Source organism: Thalassophryne amazonica, chromosome 12 (assembly GCF_902500255.1).
Source record: "Thalassophryne amazonica chromosome 12, fThaAma1.1, whole genome shotgun sequence".
NCBI lineage: Eukaryota > Metazoa > Chordata > Actinopteri > Batrachoidiformes > Batrachoididae > Thalassophryne > Thalassophryne amazonica.
The window spans coordinates 29,220,861-29,239,050 of NC_047114.1; the positions used below are offsets into that span (position 1 = coordinate 29,220,861).

The following is an 18,190-nucleotide window of genomic DNA, read 5'->3' on the forward strand; positions in this document are numbered from 1 at the left end:
ACTAAGGTAGAACTATGTTAGTATACTAAGGTATATTTAAATATCTAAAAAGGAAGAGTAAAACAGAAGACTAGAAAAGAGTAGAGTAGAGCCACTTAGGTGCCTGGTCACATTAACAATGTCGCATTAACAATCACACTGCAGTCATTGTTAAATTATCTCCTGTTGCATTTATATTAAACATTAGTATTTATTTACAATGTCTGTTTTTCTGGTTGAAATGAGATATGAATAATCTACCAGACTTAGGACCCCTTCACACATAACACAAATAGGTAGGAATCAGGGCGAATCACGGTAAAACTGCCTGAATGAGTGAACCACGAAAACATCAAGCCGACATCAGGAGGGACACACGGTCGGGCAAATGTGAACGATCGCTTTCGTGCATGCGCACAAGCGTGCACGAAATCGTCGCAGCGAGAACACGGTGCGAGCAGCTGGAGTGTGTGGAACCACATCGCGCAGCTGCTGTGGAAACAAAAATACAAATAAAAAGTACATGCCACCCATGGGAGTCGAACCTGCAATTTACAAAAGCTCTGATTAACAGACAGAAACTTTACCACTGCGCTACCATCGCTGTCCTATAAAAGGAGCATAAAATGCCTAAAATCAACAAGGAGATAAACATATCCTAGCAGCAAACACCACCTCTGTCGATAAACCGACAACTTCAGAAGATACTGTCATTGGCCAATGAGACCCTGAGTCAAAGCCCACTTGTAGTAGCTCTGTGGAGCTGGCAGAGCCGCTAGAGCGGGAGCCCGACAGGACATGCAGTGACCATGGATTTTCAATTGTGACTGAGCCGCCACCCCTTGTTGAATCTGTGGAGGGTGACCTCGACAAGGACAAACCCAATCAGGTTTTGTTAAAGAAATACCCAGTCCGATTGTTTGATTTAAAAAAGATCATTTTCCTCTAGCTGGTATTTGCTTGAGTACTCGGTGGAAAAGGATGCAGCATTTTTCTATGCAGGAGGAGGCCTTAGAGCGGAGGTTCGCATTGAGGCTACGGAACTGCTTTGTGCCATTAATCAGCGCAGTTTTCTTTTCATTTTGAGCACTGTTATGAAACAGTTATCACTTTTCCAGCCACCTAACGTATTACTTTAAGCCAAAGATATGGACTTGTTAACTGCAGTGACACTTGTGATCAGCGCTTCCGACTGCATGAAGACAATGCGCACAGAAAGGAATTTTGTTCACTGTGGAATCTCTGCACTCCTCCAGCCACGCCCACTGAGGCTGTGCTGGTGACTGGCCCTGGTCCAACCAAGAGAACATGCACAGTTAAGAGGAACCTCTTTGGATCTGCAGTTGCAGAAATACTTGGCCAGCAACAAAGTGAAGCAGATGAAAAGACAGAGTTCAGGAGATTATATTACAGTGTTACTGATGCTGTGCAAGGAGAGATGGATGTGCGTTTTGGAGAGCGCAGCAGCGCACTAACTGGCACACTTGCTGTTTTGAACCCAGAGACAGAGGATAATTTCCTGCACCCATCAAAAGTAACCCCTCTACTGGCATTAGCTGGAATTGATGTGGCTGAATCTGAATATACTGTGGCTTGTAAGTTTCTGATGAAGAAAATGAATGATACCCTGTTTCCCCACCAAAGAAGGGTGCACTCCAAGCTATGCCGACTGTTCTCACAGCCTACACCTTTGCCCTAACTTTACGAGCTTCTACAGCCACGTGTGAAAACTTGTTTTCTATGCTCAAAAACGTGTTTTCAGAGCATCGGCGCAGTATGTTTCACAGATGCAAGGCCCAGCTGATCCAGCTTACTTTTGAAAAGGACCTCACTCACAAGTTTAAGTCCAAGTGAAAGGATGCATTGATGATGAGGTTCAGCTCGGAGAAATGCTGCCCGCCACTGTACAGACACAGGAGGGACTGAAGAGACCTGCCTCTACCCAAAGTAGGTTCAATATGTGTGTGTATGTGTGTGTGTGTGTGTGTGTGTGTGTGTGTGTGTGTGTGTGTGTGTGTGTGTGTGTGTGTGTGTGTGTGTGTGTGTGTGTGTGTGTGTGTGTGTGTGTGTGTGTGTGTGTGTGTGTGTGTAATGGCAAAGACTGCTTCAAAATGCATCCGCCGTGATGCTTTTTCAGAGATGCAGCTGCTGGTGTTACATCTAATGTGTTGTAGACCTATTGTGTTTGCAACAGCACAAATATTTGTGGGTCGTCCTGGTAAAGAACCAACGCTGGCTTGCACTGGAACGGCAACTTTATTACGTTCTGGTGTTACAGCTCATTTGCTTTCTGAAGCCCGACTGACCGCTCTGTAAGTAGCCGTACTCTTATGTAGTGTGAGCGCCCTCTAGTGTCACACTTCAGACACCATACCTATGGCCGACTCAAGTGGTTTGTGGATATTGACAGCATTGTTCCTATGTAATTTATTGCTTTAAATTATATATAATTATACCTGGTCTGGTCATATTTGCTGTTGGTTATGTTTAATGTGATGATTAGTGTGCATCAATGCTGCATGAATATAGTGTAGGATTATCAAAAAATACTATGTAGCATATGTATGATACTGTATGCTAAAATTCCTCCCCCCCGTGGATTTCATATGCCTCCCCCAAGACTGAGGTCTGGTGAAGGGTCTGCTTAGTTATCTTCATATAATCAAATTGTATTTGTACATCGTGTCTCTCCCATTGGTCAGTATCTATAGGTCACATGATCATGAGGCTACCTACTTTATGTATTTGCTATTAATGCATAAATTCCGAAACTAAGTTAACCACAACCCCTAACCATAACAAGGCTCTGCGATGTACAGATAGCCACTTCCTTTTTAAAAATACACAAAACACACTGCTGCTTTAAATACACAATAAGACTATTTCAGATGGTCAGCGTGAACCCTCTTTCTCTTAAAAGGCTTTATTTTACTTAGTGTGTTGATTTAGAAAGTTGTAACTTCTGCTGCTACAATGATTAGCTCCTTATGCACATGCTCTATTGTCTTCTTCCCTGTTTTTCATGAAAGCATTACAGCGCCACATATAGGCCTGGTATATATAGCATTTTCAGTGTCCCACAGCCGATACTGAACATTATTAACCGGTTCGGGAATTATATTTGCTTGTTCTAACTGGTTCGGGAATGTCAATTTTGGGGTGGAACCCAAAATCAGAAACACTAAAATAGTGTTTCTGTTCAGCATGAACCAGTTGAACCAATTCTGGTTCAAAGCCCTGATCCTGATGTCACAATATTTTTTTAAACATGTTCAAAAATTTCACAATTGCTGACAATGTTGTACAACCCAACAACAGGCTGCGACTGGGTATCCAATAACTTTTTTGTGTCAAAACGTAGACAGTTGGGCATCACAAATCAGCAATGGGAGACCACCCTCAGACCACTTAAAATAAACTCATTAAAAGCATTACAGTGAGTCACTGTAAAGTTATCGTGTTAACAAACAAAATCTCTTCATCTTCATTCATATGTAAATTTATTCCCAGACCTCTTTTAAAATGTATAATCAGGTCACCTCCTGTCAAGACAGCACCTACTGTACATTGTGAAGTACATCATTATTATTATTGGCCTGTTGTATTTACAGGCATGTTTCTTAACACACACAGACATCATTCGATCTTGCTCCTACATGCTGTGCTTATCATAGAAGCACAGAAAAAAAAACCATTGTGGTTAAGCTGTGGAATGAAATATCCACACAAGGCACTCAATTGGGACTAAGGTGAAACCTGCAGCGACTTCTCTGAATTGGTGACACTTGGAAATGTAATTTTCATTTTAGTATGACCTCATGGTGACACTGAGTTCCCAGAGCAGCAGAGCGAAGTCTGACTGCTCCATAAGTTATTTTCATCAGTCACCTCACTGTAGTAAAGTGAACTTTTGATTGATCTCTTTGAAACTGGCAGATGTCCAAAGACAAAAATCTTAACGTCATCCTGCTTTGGATGCAGCTGCAGGTTTATGAGTAAGTATGTGCAGACAAATTGGTCTGAGTGGTACATTAGTTTGTCCTTTAAGGATTTAAGTAAAACAAACCTATACGGACAGCTCCATCCTTCTCCGCTTCATTGGCGTCATTGCCAATCCAAATGAAGAGCTGTAGGAATAAGAGAAACACACCTCATCATTCACCTTGTCTACATTTGTGGAGAACTTTAAAAGAGAGCGGATCTCACCTCATTCCAGGTGTCCAGGATCATCACATCATCAGTGGCCAGGTCTGACTGAGTGAACTCCCCGGGAACCTCTTCAACCTGAGAGATGGTGGGAAAAAGAAAATCCCATATAATATAATTGTACTACAGTGTTGTAACACAACGTCATTCATCAATGGCTTACAATCAGTGTGCCAGTCTTGTTGGAGCAGCCAAAAAGACGTGGGGCTTTGATGACATTCTTCAGAGCCTTGGAGGTCTGGTAATCCTTCTTACCACCCAGAGCCTTCCAGAAATCAGCTGGGGAAGAAGAAAACACACCAGCAGTCAGTCTCAGGGATTCTTTTCCTGTAGCTTGCCCATTGTTTTGTCTGTCATGGAGATAGAATTAAACATTGTTAATCAGCTCAGTGATTCCATCCAACATGATCTCATTTCAGGATTTATTTTGCCAACAGGGAAGCCATCATAAAATATATTTTTGCCAATAATTAAATTTTGCTCAAGTAAGACATCAAAAAAAGTGAAAGATTACAATAATTATTTACCGGAAACACTTAGTAACTTACAGATTTGTAGGGATGCTTTGAAATGTAAACAGTTACTAAATACAAAATACAATACAATCAGAATACTTTTGGAGTATTTACAACATAATCTGAATACTTTTGAATTACATCAATTTATGCACTTCCTATTAAAAAAGGACATACCCACAAATATTTTTGAATCAAATCAAATCAAAATAACTTTATTTATCCGTTAGGAACTTCCTTTGCAGACAGAGCGCCAGCATGAGCAGAAACACACATTTCATGCATAATAAAATTCCATAAAAATCAACACTTCAACACTTAATAAATATAATTACACAAGCCAATAAAAGCCAAGCACAGCCTGCTCAAAAAACCAGTCACATTAGTTGCTGTTCATCAGCCGGATCGAGGTGGGCAGAAAACTGGAGGTGGCCCTCTTAGTCCTAAAAGGCAGGGACCTGAACCTACGACCTGATGGTAAAAAGGTGTAGTGCTGGTGCAGAGTGCGAGTGGGGTCTGTGGAGATCTGTGTGGCTTTCCTCACAACTCTGTAGTTATAGATGGAGGTAAGTGAGTCCTGCTGCTGTCCAATGATTTTGCTACTGATCTTGATGACTTTATTGAGAGTGTTACGATGGGTAAGACTGAGTGAACCAAACCAGGCTGTGATATTGAACGTGAGGAATCTGATAAACTATAAATTAAATTATAAATTAAAACAATGTAAGCATTTAGAAAATAGCTGAATAGATTATTTGAGATACTTTGTTTTACTTTTTAATTTAACTGATGGTTTATACACAGTAAAATCATATGGTACATATGGTCCTACTCTAGTCAGAGCAGGACCATATGTTCACTGTCAGTGTTTATTTAACACTGTGTAGATTGTTGTGTGGGCCGCTGAAGAGGAGCTACTGCTGGCCCACCACCAGAGGGCGTCCTGCCTGAAGTGCGGGCTTCAGGCACGTGAGGGTGCCGGAGCACTGGGAGTGGTAGCTGTCACTCATCAACAACGCCAGCTGTCACTCATCACCATCATCCACACCTCCATAAGAGCCGGGCAGCATCTTCACGTCACTGCCGAGAAATCGTCTACCGACAAGTAAACGTCTCAGCCTTTTGGTGTCATACAGTGGTAACGTTTTTACTTCTGTGCTGACTGACATAATTTTGAGTTTGCAGACTCTGTTTAAGTGTGACTTCAGGATCTGTACAAGCTCCGTGTGCATTGTGATTGAGAGGTGGAGGTGCTTTCCACCTTTATGTTGAACTGTTTGCTGGGTGTTCACGCACCCACCATCACCTGTCTGTTCTTCCTGTCAGCAGTACCTGATCTGACAGCCGGAGGCAGTGGCCACCTGAGGACCCAGTGCTTGGTGGCTCCAGGATTGCTTCAGGTCCGGTGGAGTGGAAGGAGTGTGGGATCCGGCTCTTTTCTGAACGGGCGTCAACTATCCTCGAGCCTGCTCACACATCACCGTAACTTATTTGACTGTTGATCTCAATTGTGTTGTCTGTTGCGCACATTCACAACATTAAATTGTTATATTTGGCTTATTCCATTGTCCGTTCATTTGCGCCCCCTGTTGTGGGTCTGTGTTCCTACACTTTTCACAACATAGATTTTAAAAATTTTATATTTGCGGTTTGACAATGTGAATAAGTTTTTAAGACTTTTCCAAATGTATTAAAAAGAAAGAAATCACATGTACACAAGTAGTCACAGCCTTTGCCATGAAGCTCAAAATTGAGGTCAGGTGCATCCTGTTTCCACTGATCATCCTTGAGATGTTTCTGCAGTTTAATTGGAATCCATCTGGGGTAAATTCATTTGATTGGACATGATTTGGAAAGACACACACCTGTCTACATATAAGGTCCCACAGTTGACAGTGCATGTCAGAGTACAAACCAAGCATGAAGTGAAAGGAATTGTCTGTAGACCTCTGAGACAAGATTGTCTCGAGGCACAAATCTGGGGAAGGGTACAGAAACATTTCTGCTGCTTTGAAGGTCTCAATGAGCACAGTGGACTCCATCATCCATGAATGGAAGAAGTTCAGATCCACCAGGATTCTTCCTAGAGCTGGCCCCCCGTCTAAACTGAGCGATGGGCAGAGAAGGGTCTTAATCAGAGAGGTGACCAAGAATCTGATGGTCACTATGTCAAAGATCCAGCATTCCTCTGTGGAGAGAGGAGAACCTTCCAGAAGAACAACCATCTCTGCAGCAATCCACCAATCAGGCCAGTATGATAGACTGGCTAGACCGAAGCCACTCCTTAGTAAAAGGCACATGGCAGCCCATCTGCAGTTTGACAAAACGCACCTGAAGGACTCTCAGAACATGAGAAACAAAATTCTATGATCTGAGACAAAGATTGAACTCTTTGGAATGAATACCAGGCATCATCCCTACAGTGAAGCATGGTGGTGGTAACATCATGCTGCGAGGATGTTTTTTCAGTGGCAGAAACTGGGAGACTAGTCAGGACTGAGGGAAAGATGAATGCTGCAGTATGCAGAGACATCCTGGATGAAAACCTGTATCCAAAAACCTGCAGTAAACCTGCATCCAAAAACCTCCAGTCTGAGGTCAAGAGCCCTCTGGAGAGCGCTCTTGACCTCAGACTGGGGTGATGGTTCATCTTCCAGCAGGACAATGACCCTAAGCACACAGACAAGATATCAAAGGAGAACAACTCAAAGAATGCCCAGACCTGAATCTCATTAAACATCTCTGGAGAGATCTGAAAATGACTGCGCACTGATGTTCCCCATCCAACCTGATGGAGCTTGAGAGGTGATGCAAAGAGAAATGGGGAAAACTGCCCAAAGATAGATGCGCCAAGCTTGTGGCATCATATTCAAGGAGACTTGAGGCTGTAATTTCTGCCAAATGTGCAGCAACAAATATTGAGCAAAGGTTGTGGATACTTATGTACATGCCATTTCTTATATTTTTATTTTCAATAAATTAGCAAAAAAAAAAAAAAAAAAAGAACTTTTCATGTTGCCATTATGGGGTGTTGTGAGTAGAATTTAAAAAAAAAAAAGAATTTACTCCATTTTGGAATAAAGTTGTAACGTGAAAAAATGTGGAAAAAGTGAAGTGCTGAAAACACTTTCCAGATACACTGTAACTAAGAGTTGCAAAAGGTATCAAAGCTGAACAAGGTCTTTCAACCTCATCTGTCAGCTGAGAAATGATTTCTCTTAAAGGGTTTAGAGGAAAATTTTAATTTCTCTAGTAAGTCCCTTCAGCTGCTCCCTTTTTTCCCCCTTAAGGTGTGTTTACACATAACCAAGACGCGTTACGAATGTCATTTTTCTGTCATTTGTGACATATTCCTGCCATTCTTAATGTGACTTAATGCATCTGAATAGGTTTCTTAATAGTGCGTGTTGGTGCGTGATATTCTTGATATTCGTGGAGCATGTTTTTGCCTGTCAAAAAATCTTCCACGAATGTCACACACCACCCTCATTTCGTCTCACGTCGTGGAGGTCGCAACTGAGCGTATTGATCCGTCTTGATGAGTAGTGATCCTTAATAGAATGTGACAACGTTCGTAGTGGTTCATGTGATGGTTCTTGGAGCCCAGACTGTCAGGCGTTATTATGAAGTGACACGGAAACTGTCAAGTTTTGACACGACTTGTAACGCGGCGTCACATTTCACTGCACACCACAACGAATCAGTTTTCTGTCACATGCGCACAATTAAATTCGGCTCCAAATGTCGTTCCACAGTTCCTGCTGAAGCTCCTCAGGATGCTCCTGCAGGTGTTCCACCTGGTGTTGTAACCGATGAGCAGGAGAATGAGTCTGAGCCAGAGGAACCAGAGGAGCGAGAGGAGACTCACGTGCAGCAAGACATCTCTGCACCTCCTCCAGTCCGGCGGAGGAAGAAGCGTGTGCACAATCAAACCCTGCTGCGCTGCATTCAGTTTGATTGCTGACACCAAGTCGGCTAAAAGTCTAATTTCAGTGCTTTTCAGCGTGCTCCTGCAGGTGTTCCACCTGCTGCATGTGCCTGATGTTTGGGAAAATGCGTGAGACGAGAACCGCATGAAGCCACACAACTGGCTCTGTCCTCCTCCTCCTCTCTGCGCCACTCCATGGCACAGAGCCCAACTATGCATGCAGTCACAAAGTTCTTCTGAAAAACTGGTGCGATCTGAATGCGGTTGGATGAATATGGGTGTGTGTGTGGAGACAATTCACCTCATTCACAACGTGACAGAACTTAACAATGCGCTGTTACAATAGCGCGCAACAACGCAGAACACTATTCTTGACCGTGCGTAATGGTTCCTGATAATTCTCCAGCAACACGTGCCATTAATCGTAACGTGTGGTAACAGGTTGCAGCAGTTCCTGACGACACCTGACGCCTCTGCCCCGAATCATCACATTCGTGATCAGTGGCCAAGAATGTGTACTTCGTGGCATTTGTGACTTGTCGTCGTTATGTGTAAACGCAGCATTAGGGTCACCACAGCAGATCTGGGGTGGATCGACATCTTGATTTGGCGCTGTGGTGGGGTTTCCGCCCAGGACACGGGGCTACGTGCTTGGCAGTCATTATCTTCTCATCATCTTCTATAGCACCACGCCACACATATAGTTTAGATGGACATTTGAGCACATTTCTCTGAAATGCATAAAATCAATATTTCCACTTCCGGGAGTCTTGCACAGTAGCAGAATTGCAATATAGTGTAATTCTAGAAGGTTGCAACTTCCCATACTGCAGAAGCAGACATTACAAATGGCCGCTTCCAGCGTGTGGTAAGTGCCTTAACCCCGATCCATCAGCACAATGGTAATGACATATTAACTGATCAATAAGAACCTATATGTAAATAATAGTTGTGACTGTAGCATTATTATGTCCACCAAGGACGTAATAAAATCATCTGCCAGGATTTTCCACTGCTTAGATCTTGACCATTAATTCCTGTATTGATATCTTTCATTTCCTTTTTTGATCATCTCTTTATTTTTCTTTTGTCACTGAGTTTTGCTTTTGTGCAGCCACACATTTAGTGCCATTCTTGTTTTGTTTAGCCTTTGATCCACTGTCTTTGATTTTCATTCATTTTTATTTATTTTGCGTGATTTGTATGTTTTACACTCATCGGCCTTGATTTACTTGTTACCTTCTTTTCAGTCTTAGCCATTTTGTTGCTTAGTATTATGTTGTTCATGTTAAGATTCCTTTCTGCCTTTAGTTGTTTGCTTTTCTCAGCCCAGATATTTTAGTATTGTTAGTTCATGGTTTCTGGTTATGTCTCTGCTGTCATTGCACTCCGTTGTCTGTCCCTCCTCATCTTTGTTCTCATATTTCACACCCAGTTTAATTTGTATCACTGTCACGCCCTCTGATCGCTTCACTCTCTTGCCCTTCTCCAACACTCCCTCTTTCCTGTTGGCCACGCCCTGTTTTGTCTGTCACCTCCTTACCCACTTGTCACTTCACCTCTTGCCTCATCTCTCATCTTTGTTTTGTCCACACCCTCCTCCTGCCAGCTCACCACACCTGTTTCCCATCCCTGCCTAGTTAACCACTGAGTATTTAAGCCCTGTAAGTTTTGTTTCCTGTTGCTAGTTTGTTGATTCTTATATCTCCGTCCCAGCTCTCCACCTCTTGTTCCTTGTTCCTTCCTTTTGTTCATTTATTGCCTCACCGTGCACGACCATGCTTGTTTTCCTGGACCTCGTTTTTGTCTCTGCCCATTTACTACAGTTTGCCGTGCTCTCAACCTCAGCCTGGTTTTTTTGACAACACCATTGTCTAACGCCTGCCTGTACCTTCGCCTCGCTGGCTGCTTCTTTGTATACCAAACCTCTGCCTGAAATTACGATAAAGCCTTTTATATCCTACCACCAGTTTGTAAGTCTGCATTGTGCCTCCTATCTTCTGCTGTGCTCCGCTTCCCTGAAATCATGACAATCTGCAGTTATCTATTTGTCTGTCTGTCTGTTAGCAGGATTACGTCAAAACTACTGCAGAGATTTTGATGAAATTTTCACCACAGATAGATATTAGCCATGGAAGACTCCATTAAATTTGGAGGTGATCCAGATTCTAGATCAAGACTTCACTTTATATAGGCTTTGAAGGATTATACCAAAAAAAAAAAAAAAAAAAAAAAAACTACTTCACAGATTCTCACCAAATTTGTACCACAGACAGATATTAGGGCATGGAAGACTCTACTGAATTTGTGAGGTGATCTGGATCCAGACTGGCAGACATCAGAAATCTCGGATTGCTCTTGTTCTAGGTATTTCAGAGGGTTAAATCTGAAGTATCCTTAATTATCTCCTTCCAGCCAGAAGGTGACTACAGAAACACACTCCATCAACATGTGCATGTGTCAATCACACTTTCTTGTGCCCCAAATTGATCAAATTCTCTCCAAATCTGAACTGGACATTTCAAATGAGTGTATCTCAGACATGTTCAAATGGAATTTGCCAACTCTCTAAGGGCCCCTTCATACATAGTGCGAAGTATGGACGGAGTGCCTACTTAGTGCGCATGACGCAGGAATAGTGTGCAAACCGTGTAATGTCGTCCCTGCCTCCAACACCTCGTACACCTGTTGCTATAGCTATTTGCACACATAAGTGCCTGAAAGACAGAGTGTGTGCTGTGCGAACCCATTGGACCCTCTCGCGGCAGGTACCGGCCAAATTCCAGGTGACACGCACGAACACCTAACATCGCTCGCATGGCACTTAGAACATGTGTGGCCAGTCACACTCTTGGCATGATAACAGACTGCAGACAATCACCTTTGCAGAGAAATTTGTCTAAGTCCCAAACGAGTGTGACTTTGGTGTGTGTGCTGAGAACTGACAGGAGGTGTGTCCTCCCACTGGAAATCTGTGGATCTGGACAGTCCAGCTGGACACCATGTACCGTGTTTGGACGGACATGGACAAACAACTGCCCACTGTGACACGCGCGTGTCTGTTTGCTGTTATCAAGTGGACATAAATAAAAACATATATCACTGTGGTGGCGTGCTGTAGTGAGCGAGCGCATCCACAGCGCACACATGGACAGGCTGCTCCCAGGTTGAAACGGACCGTCAGATCAGAACACGCAGCAGGCGATCTGACTGACACATCACCCATATGAGCTCTATTCCACATGATGCGGTGTCCTGCAGCGCGTCGTTCACAAGACGTGCGCGCGGCCGGTTGGAGACGCGCCAGCAGTTGTAGATATGAATGAGTGAACTGCTTCTCATTCATGTCATTTCATGACTGTATGTCTGTGACCATGGGTCATTTACAGAAGACCAGGTGGATCATATTTTTATTGCTCGCTTGATAAATGCGGTGTTTTTATATGGTGTGTGAGTTTAATTTTTTTTTTTTTTTTTTGTAATACTTACATGTCCTTCCTGATATATGGCAGATTCCCTCAGCTTTCAAAGAACAGCTCTGTAGCTCAGTGGTAAAGTCTCTGACTGATAATCAGAGCTTTTGAGAGGAGCAAGTTTGCGTTCCGGGTGGTCTGTGTTTTTTTTTTTTATTCCACAAGTGGCGCGATGTGGTCCCACAGGTACTGGCTGTTTTTTTTTATTTATTTATTTATTTTTATTCCACATAAGCGGCGCAATGTGGTTCCACACATACCAGCTGGTTTTTATTTCTTCCACATAAGTGGCCCCATGTGGTGCACCTAGCACTGTTCCTGCTCAACGGACACCGGCGAATGCACAAACTCTCACTGGGTTCGTTCACGCCTGCCGTCGGTGTGATGTTTTGTGCACTAATTTCGAACTGTTTTGCCGTTTTCATCCAGACGCCGTCCAAACTTCTGCACTATGTGTGAAGGTGCCATAAGGACTTCCCACCTTACCGGACATTCAATCATTCATTCATTTTTCTGTACCCGCTTATTCCAGTCAAGGGTCACAGGGGCACTGGAGTCCTCACTCCCACATAGGGAGTGAGGCGGGGAACACCTTGGACAATAGGCAATTGTAGTTTTTTGTTTTTTCTTCATCCACGTCATATGATGTGGCTCTTTTTCTAGCCCTATCATAATCAATCATCATCAAAAAAGAGAAATATATACACATATTAATATTTGGTCTACATAAATGATAAACCTTCCACCTTTAAATATTAAAAGCAGCAGAGGATACTCAGAGGACAGCACCATCTGGTTTTCTCTTTCACTCTGTGCATACATTTTTAAGATAAAGCAAAATACTCTCTCAGTTATGTCAAAAATGGACAAGTAATGACTGAGGTAATTAGGATTGATGGAATTATCAATAAAAATTGGATTTTTATATTATTGGACATGTATGGTCCAAAACTTAAAAATGCATCCTTCCTGCATTGATGTGACAATGAAATAAGACATGTCGTCCTAATTGTTACAATTCACCTCAACACCCAGAATTTTAAATTTTTTAATTTTTTATTTTTAAAGACTGCAAAATGAGGCATTTTGTATCATTTTGTAATTATTTCAACCCATTCCACTAATTAAAGTTGTTCTTTCAGTTTATTATGAAATCCTGAAAGCTATAACATTTACTGTCGACTCAAAGTTGTGTCCAAATTTCACGTCAAGGCTGATGTCTCAAAATGAAATGAAAGGTTTTATTTTGTTGTAGTTTTTGAAAAACAAAAAAAAAAAATTTCTGGATGTTGCAACATTTGCAACTCTCGATTTGCTGGAAGGACAACTATAATTGGTGGAATGAATTCAGAACATCTCAAAACAACATGAGGTGTGATTTTTGCGGTCTTATTTAGAGAATTTAAAAAAATTCTGGATTTTGCAACATTTAGGGTTGAGGTGGAATTGAAAACAACCTTCTCGATTACAAGGCTTTTAAATTATACAACTTTCGGGATTTCAAAATTCTCTGGAAGTGCAACTTTTAATTTGCTGAATGGATTTATGTCTCAGAATATGAATGTCTTATTTGGAAAATTTAAAAAAATTCTGGGTGTTGTAACATTTGGCGATGTTATATTTAGGGGGTTGCAACAGAGACATCCCTTAAAATACCACCTTAGCAAAAAGCTGCTGTGTTTCTGTGAAGAGGAACAAGCATCAAGCAGCAGCTTATCGCTTTGTGCACTGTGTCTACTCTCTGGGACCCTAAAGGAGACAAACCTGGCTCCTTGCCCTCATTCACATCGATGGCAGTCCAACCCAGTTTGGCGATTACACGCTTGGCAAAGTTCATCTCCTCATCACTAGCACCCTCACCACGCCACACATACTGATTGGATGGACATTTGAGCGCAAACACATCGTTGGTGTTTAGGTTGTTGCCAACTGGTTCGACCTACGATAAAACACAGATCGGTGAAAGGTGGGATTCAGACTGAATTCTCCAGACTGTATCATGATTAAGAAGGACAGGTGGATCACCTCCACGGCACGGCAAGCACCAGAGGAACTCTGTCGAATGTGGAAGAGACGAGTGGTGCCGGTCTCCGTCTGTCCACCCTTTCTTGATGTTCCTCCGCCGTGGATGATCATGGGTTTGTTCTTGAATAAACTCATCAGGTGGGGAGGCTCCTGACCCTGAGTCACTCTCACCTGGAGATAAATGCTGAGTCATTACAAAAATGAAGCAACCCACTTGATCTTTTATTGTCCACTTTTATCCTCGGGTTTGTCAATAACAGTTTCTACTTAGCTACTTGTTTAGTGGTTTTCACAGACTTGCGATATCCCTGGAACTCTACATTTAGCTTTTCTTGAGTTTGTTTATGAATTCAGCAAAATACAACTATGTTAATAGTTTGACAAATGAAGAAAAATAGATAAGTATTTGGAAACAACTTCATGGAATGTTAATGGTCTTAATCGTCTTAAGAAGAGAAACATGTGATAAGATACAACTTACAATATACAAAACAAAAGCAATATTTATACTATGCTTTATGTTATTAATATTACAATTGTACAAAAATGGAAGATGCTCTTAGATGATGTCAGTGGCAGGTAAAATTGAACTGGGGAAGTTTCATTCAAATGCAACGCAGAATATTGCATGAACCCCAAAGAAAATATGTATTAGCACAAGATTTGAGAGTTGGTTGATACAGTATACATTTTTCTCTCAAACATTTTATTCAAAAACAGATCACTGTCATTTCTCATCTCTAAATCCATGAAAAGGAAGATGAGGAAGAAAATCAACTTGATGATACATGATACACACCAGAGTTATGAAAGTTTTATTTTTGCATAAGTTATTACTTTTTCATTGTTAATTTCTATTTTCAGTTCAGTTTCATAGTCTCATGTGCTAATATGCATCCACGTGCATGCACATCTGAGTATTGTGCCCTTTGAATAACAGAAATACACTGTGCTGGACTTCAGACCAGGTTTATATTGGGTAGTAAGTACAAATAACACTTGCATTGTGCTGTGTGCCACTTTGTACCAAGCTACCAAGCGACTGTTTGTCAGATCACCCTCAGCTTTCGGATATGGCTTGCGCATGGCATGATGTGTATCCTTCATTATGAAAATTTGGGGTTTTGATTTTCAAAACTTTTATTTTGAAGTCATCATCATTATTGGCAAAAGACAATGTTCTCACCCACCAAATTCACAAAGATTGTCGATAAAGATGGGTCACTCTCTGCCTTAAACCGAGGCCTATCTCTAACGCATTTACGGGGGAGTGACAGAAGTAATAAATTAAAGAAAGAAATAATACACAAACACTCTAAGAGATATGCCAGTTACAGACACAGACACACAGACGCTTCTTGCTTTATTATCACAAGACAGAATGTTCTCAGCATGACCTGGCTCTCCACTCCGCCTTGAGCTTTTGTAAAGACACGTTGTTGAGGTGGACTCAACCAACTATGAGCTATGCAAAGGGGTGTTTTTGTAAAATGGCTGCTCCTGGACTGCCGGTGCTGTCTCTTAAAGGGACAGGTCAGTTCAGAGCAAGTAGCACTGCTAAGGTTTATATTCTGCCATTATTTTTTTCTCCGATGTTGACCAGCCCATAAATGAAGCGGTGGGGGGGGGGGGGCGGCCCTCCGGGAATCCTCCCAACTCTCCTTATTACCCACTCTGCACACAATCCTGGCCTCGCTCCACTGACTGCCTGTGCACTTTAGGGTTCATTTTAAGATTCTTTGTTTTTAAATCTTTAAATGGCCTCACACCGTCCTACTTCTCTGAGCTTCTACACCCCTGCACGGTGGCTCCGGTCAGCTAATCGGCTGCTTCTTGAGGTACCAAGGTCCAAGCAAGCGCTCAGAGGGGACCGAGCATTCTCTGTTGCTGCTCCTAAAATCTGGAATGATCTACCTGTGCACATTAGGCAGGTCTCCTCACTATCTATTTTTAAAAGCAACCTATAAACCACTTTTATTCACTGCCTTTTAACCCATTTTAGTTGTTTTTATTTGTTTTCTGTTGTTTTTGAAATATACTCAAGTATGACTTAAGCCTGGGTCCCATCAAATAATAAACCATGAATATTGAGCCACGCATGGGTGTGTCAGCGATCATTTGAAGGCTCGCTGGCTTGATTTCTTCTGCGGCTTTAAACACACAGTCATTTTCACACCGTGATCCCTATTTTAACTTTGTGTCCATCCGTTTATGTCTGCAACATCACTCTTTTGCGCGTGCTACCGTTCTGCATACACAATGAGGTGTCTGCTTTAATTATATGCACCTGCTGCCGCAACTCATGTGTATCACTTCCAAATATATATATATATATATATATATATATATATATATATATATATATTTTTTTTTTTTCTTTATTTCTTCCACAGTCACCGTGATGCAACTTGATGAAAAAAGTGATGAAAAAAGTGTCCAGGTGAAACTGTCCTCTGTGATTCCAGAAGTGATTAGAGGTTTTTTCAACATCCATGGTTTGGCAGAAAATTATTATAATCTGCTACAAAACAATTATTTTATATACAGCGCACAGAGCAGGTGGAATTGTGTGCGCAAGAGGGCAGCCGCTCCAAAAATAGCCTCTCAGGTCCTACGTAGCTGCAAGGTGCTGGGATAATGGGCTTTTAGCAGTCTCGTAAGCACCACGCAAATGCATCTAAAACCTCGTACACAAACTGCCCCATGCTGTTGTTGCTAAATTTTGAACATCTTAAAATCATCACCACGCTCAGAGAGGCGCCTCGTTAACTGAAGATACCGCCTCTAAGAGCCACTCAGAACCACTATTCTCCCATAGTTGAATAAATCCTCTTGTCGCAAAAAAAAACAAAAAAAAAAACAAAAAACATGCTGTGTGGCTCATTATTCATCCCTCGTTATTTGGTGGGACCAGGGCTTTATACTCCAGAACATACAGTATATAGGAATGACGCACCGGCTTCAACCTCTAACCTGAACAGGGGATCCGTCCATTTCGCGATCCAGCTGTACAGTGAGGAACGCCGATGCTGCCAGTTCATCCTTTGTGCACTTCAGTCCCTGCCTGACAAAGAAGCACAGACAAACACACAAAGTATGTAGACCATGACTGAGTCTGGTTTTGCATTTGTTTAATTATAGCTGTCTTCTCTGGCACACATAATCTCTCATGTTGGTAAATACAGTATAAACATCAGATCACGTAACTTACCAGAAGTAAATGATGTGCTTCTTTCTGCCCTCCTGCTGGTAGGAGTAGAGGATGAGGTAACAGTCTCCTCCATAGAACTGGCCATAGGAAACGGCATCCACAGGAACCTTATCGCCATTCTCCACACGCCAGATCTGGAAGCCAGACCACAAATGTTTTATGCAACTCACCATACCATTATTATTTGAATGTATGTTCTTGTCTCACAACTCAATCTTGAATAAGCGGATGAAGATGAGTGTGTGTGTGTGTTCTTTTTTGTAACGCTCCGGTACCTTGACCTCCCCATTGCCGTCATCCACCATGTGGTACTGAGCTGCCATAGCCGGGTCCCTGTGAAGTTTGGAGGCATCAAAAGGCACCTGCTTCACTTTGGCTATACGCCCCATGACGTAGGGCTGAGTGGGGCATGTCGTGTCGTACTTGTCAACCCAGTCACAGAAAAATTGCTTAAACATAGTTGTCTCTGCACAGGCAGGGATCACTTGGATCTACAAAGAGAAAAGATGAAAATGACCGAAACAAGTATTCTTGAAGTGAAAAATCTGATTTTACACTGAGATGAAATTACATGTGTACATTTAATTTGAAGTAATATTTACCTGTGTCATGTTGGAGTACTTCTTGTCTTTGATAAACTGCTGAGCAGCTAAAAAGGCTGCCTTGCGCTCATCAACATTGGCATTGGAACCTTAATGTAGTAAGGTAAGAAAGGCGTGTGATGAGAATGAAGTATTTAAAAACGAACAAATGAAAAACATTTGTGGTGAGAAAGACTGTAGTTATCCCTTTAGTGAGAGCAACAATGAAAAATAATCTACTAATGAAAGACATCAGAGGGCTGATGTATACC

General features: G+C 42.0%; 1 protein-coding gene across 1 annotated transcript in view; it reads right to left on the reverse strand.

The window, feature by feature from the left end:
• scinlb (scinderin like b) overlaps nucleotides 1–18,190 on the reverse strand; it is a 64,738-nt gene that overhangs the window by 2,100 nt on the left and 44,448 nt on the right. The window contains exons 8-16 of the mRNA XM_034182490.1: nucleotides 17,940–18,028; nucleotides 17,613–17,828; nucleotides 17,338–17,471; nucleotides 17,100–17,190; nucleotides 14,127–14,297; nucleotides 13,866–14,040; nucleotides 4,349–4,464; nucleotides 4,186–4,263; nucleotides 4,046–4,106 (exon numbers count right to left, since the gene is read on the reverse strand). Coding sequence (XP_034038381.1) covers nucleotides 4,046–4,106; nucleotides 4,186–4,263; nucleotides 4,349–4,464; nucleotides 13,866–14,040; nucleotides 14,127–14,297; nucleotides 17,100–17,190; nucleotides 17,338–17,471; nucleotides 17,613–17,828; nucleotides 17,940–18,028 — 1,131 coding nt within the window. The remainder of the gene's footprint in view (nucleotides 1–4,045; nucleotides 4,107–4,185; nucleotides 4,264–4,348; nucleotides 4,465–13,865; nucleotides 14,041–14,126; nucleotides 14,298–17,099; nucleotides 17,191–17,337; nucleotides 17,472–17,612; nucleotides 17,829–17,939; nucleotides 18,029–18,190) is intronic.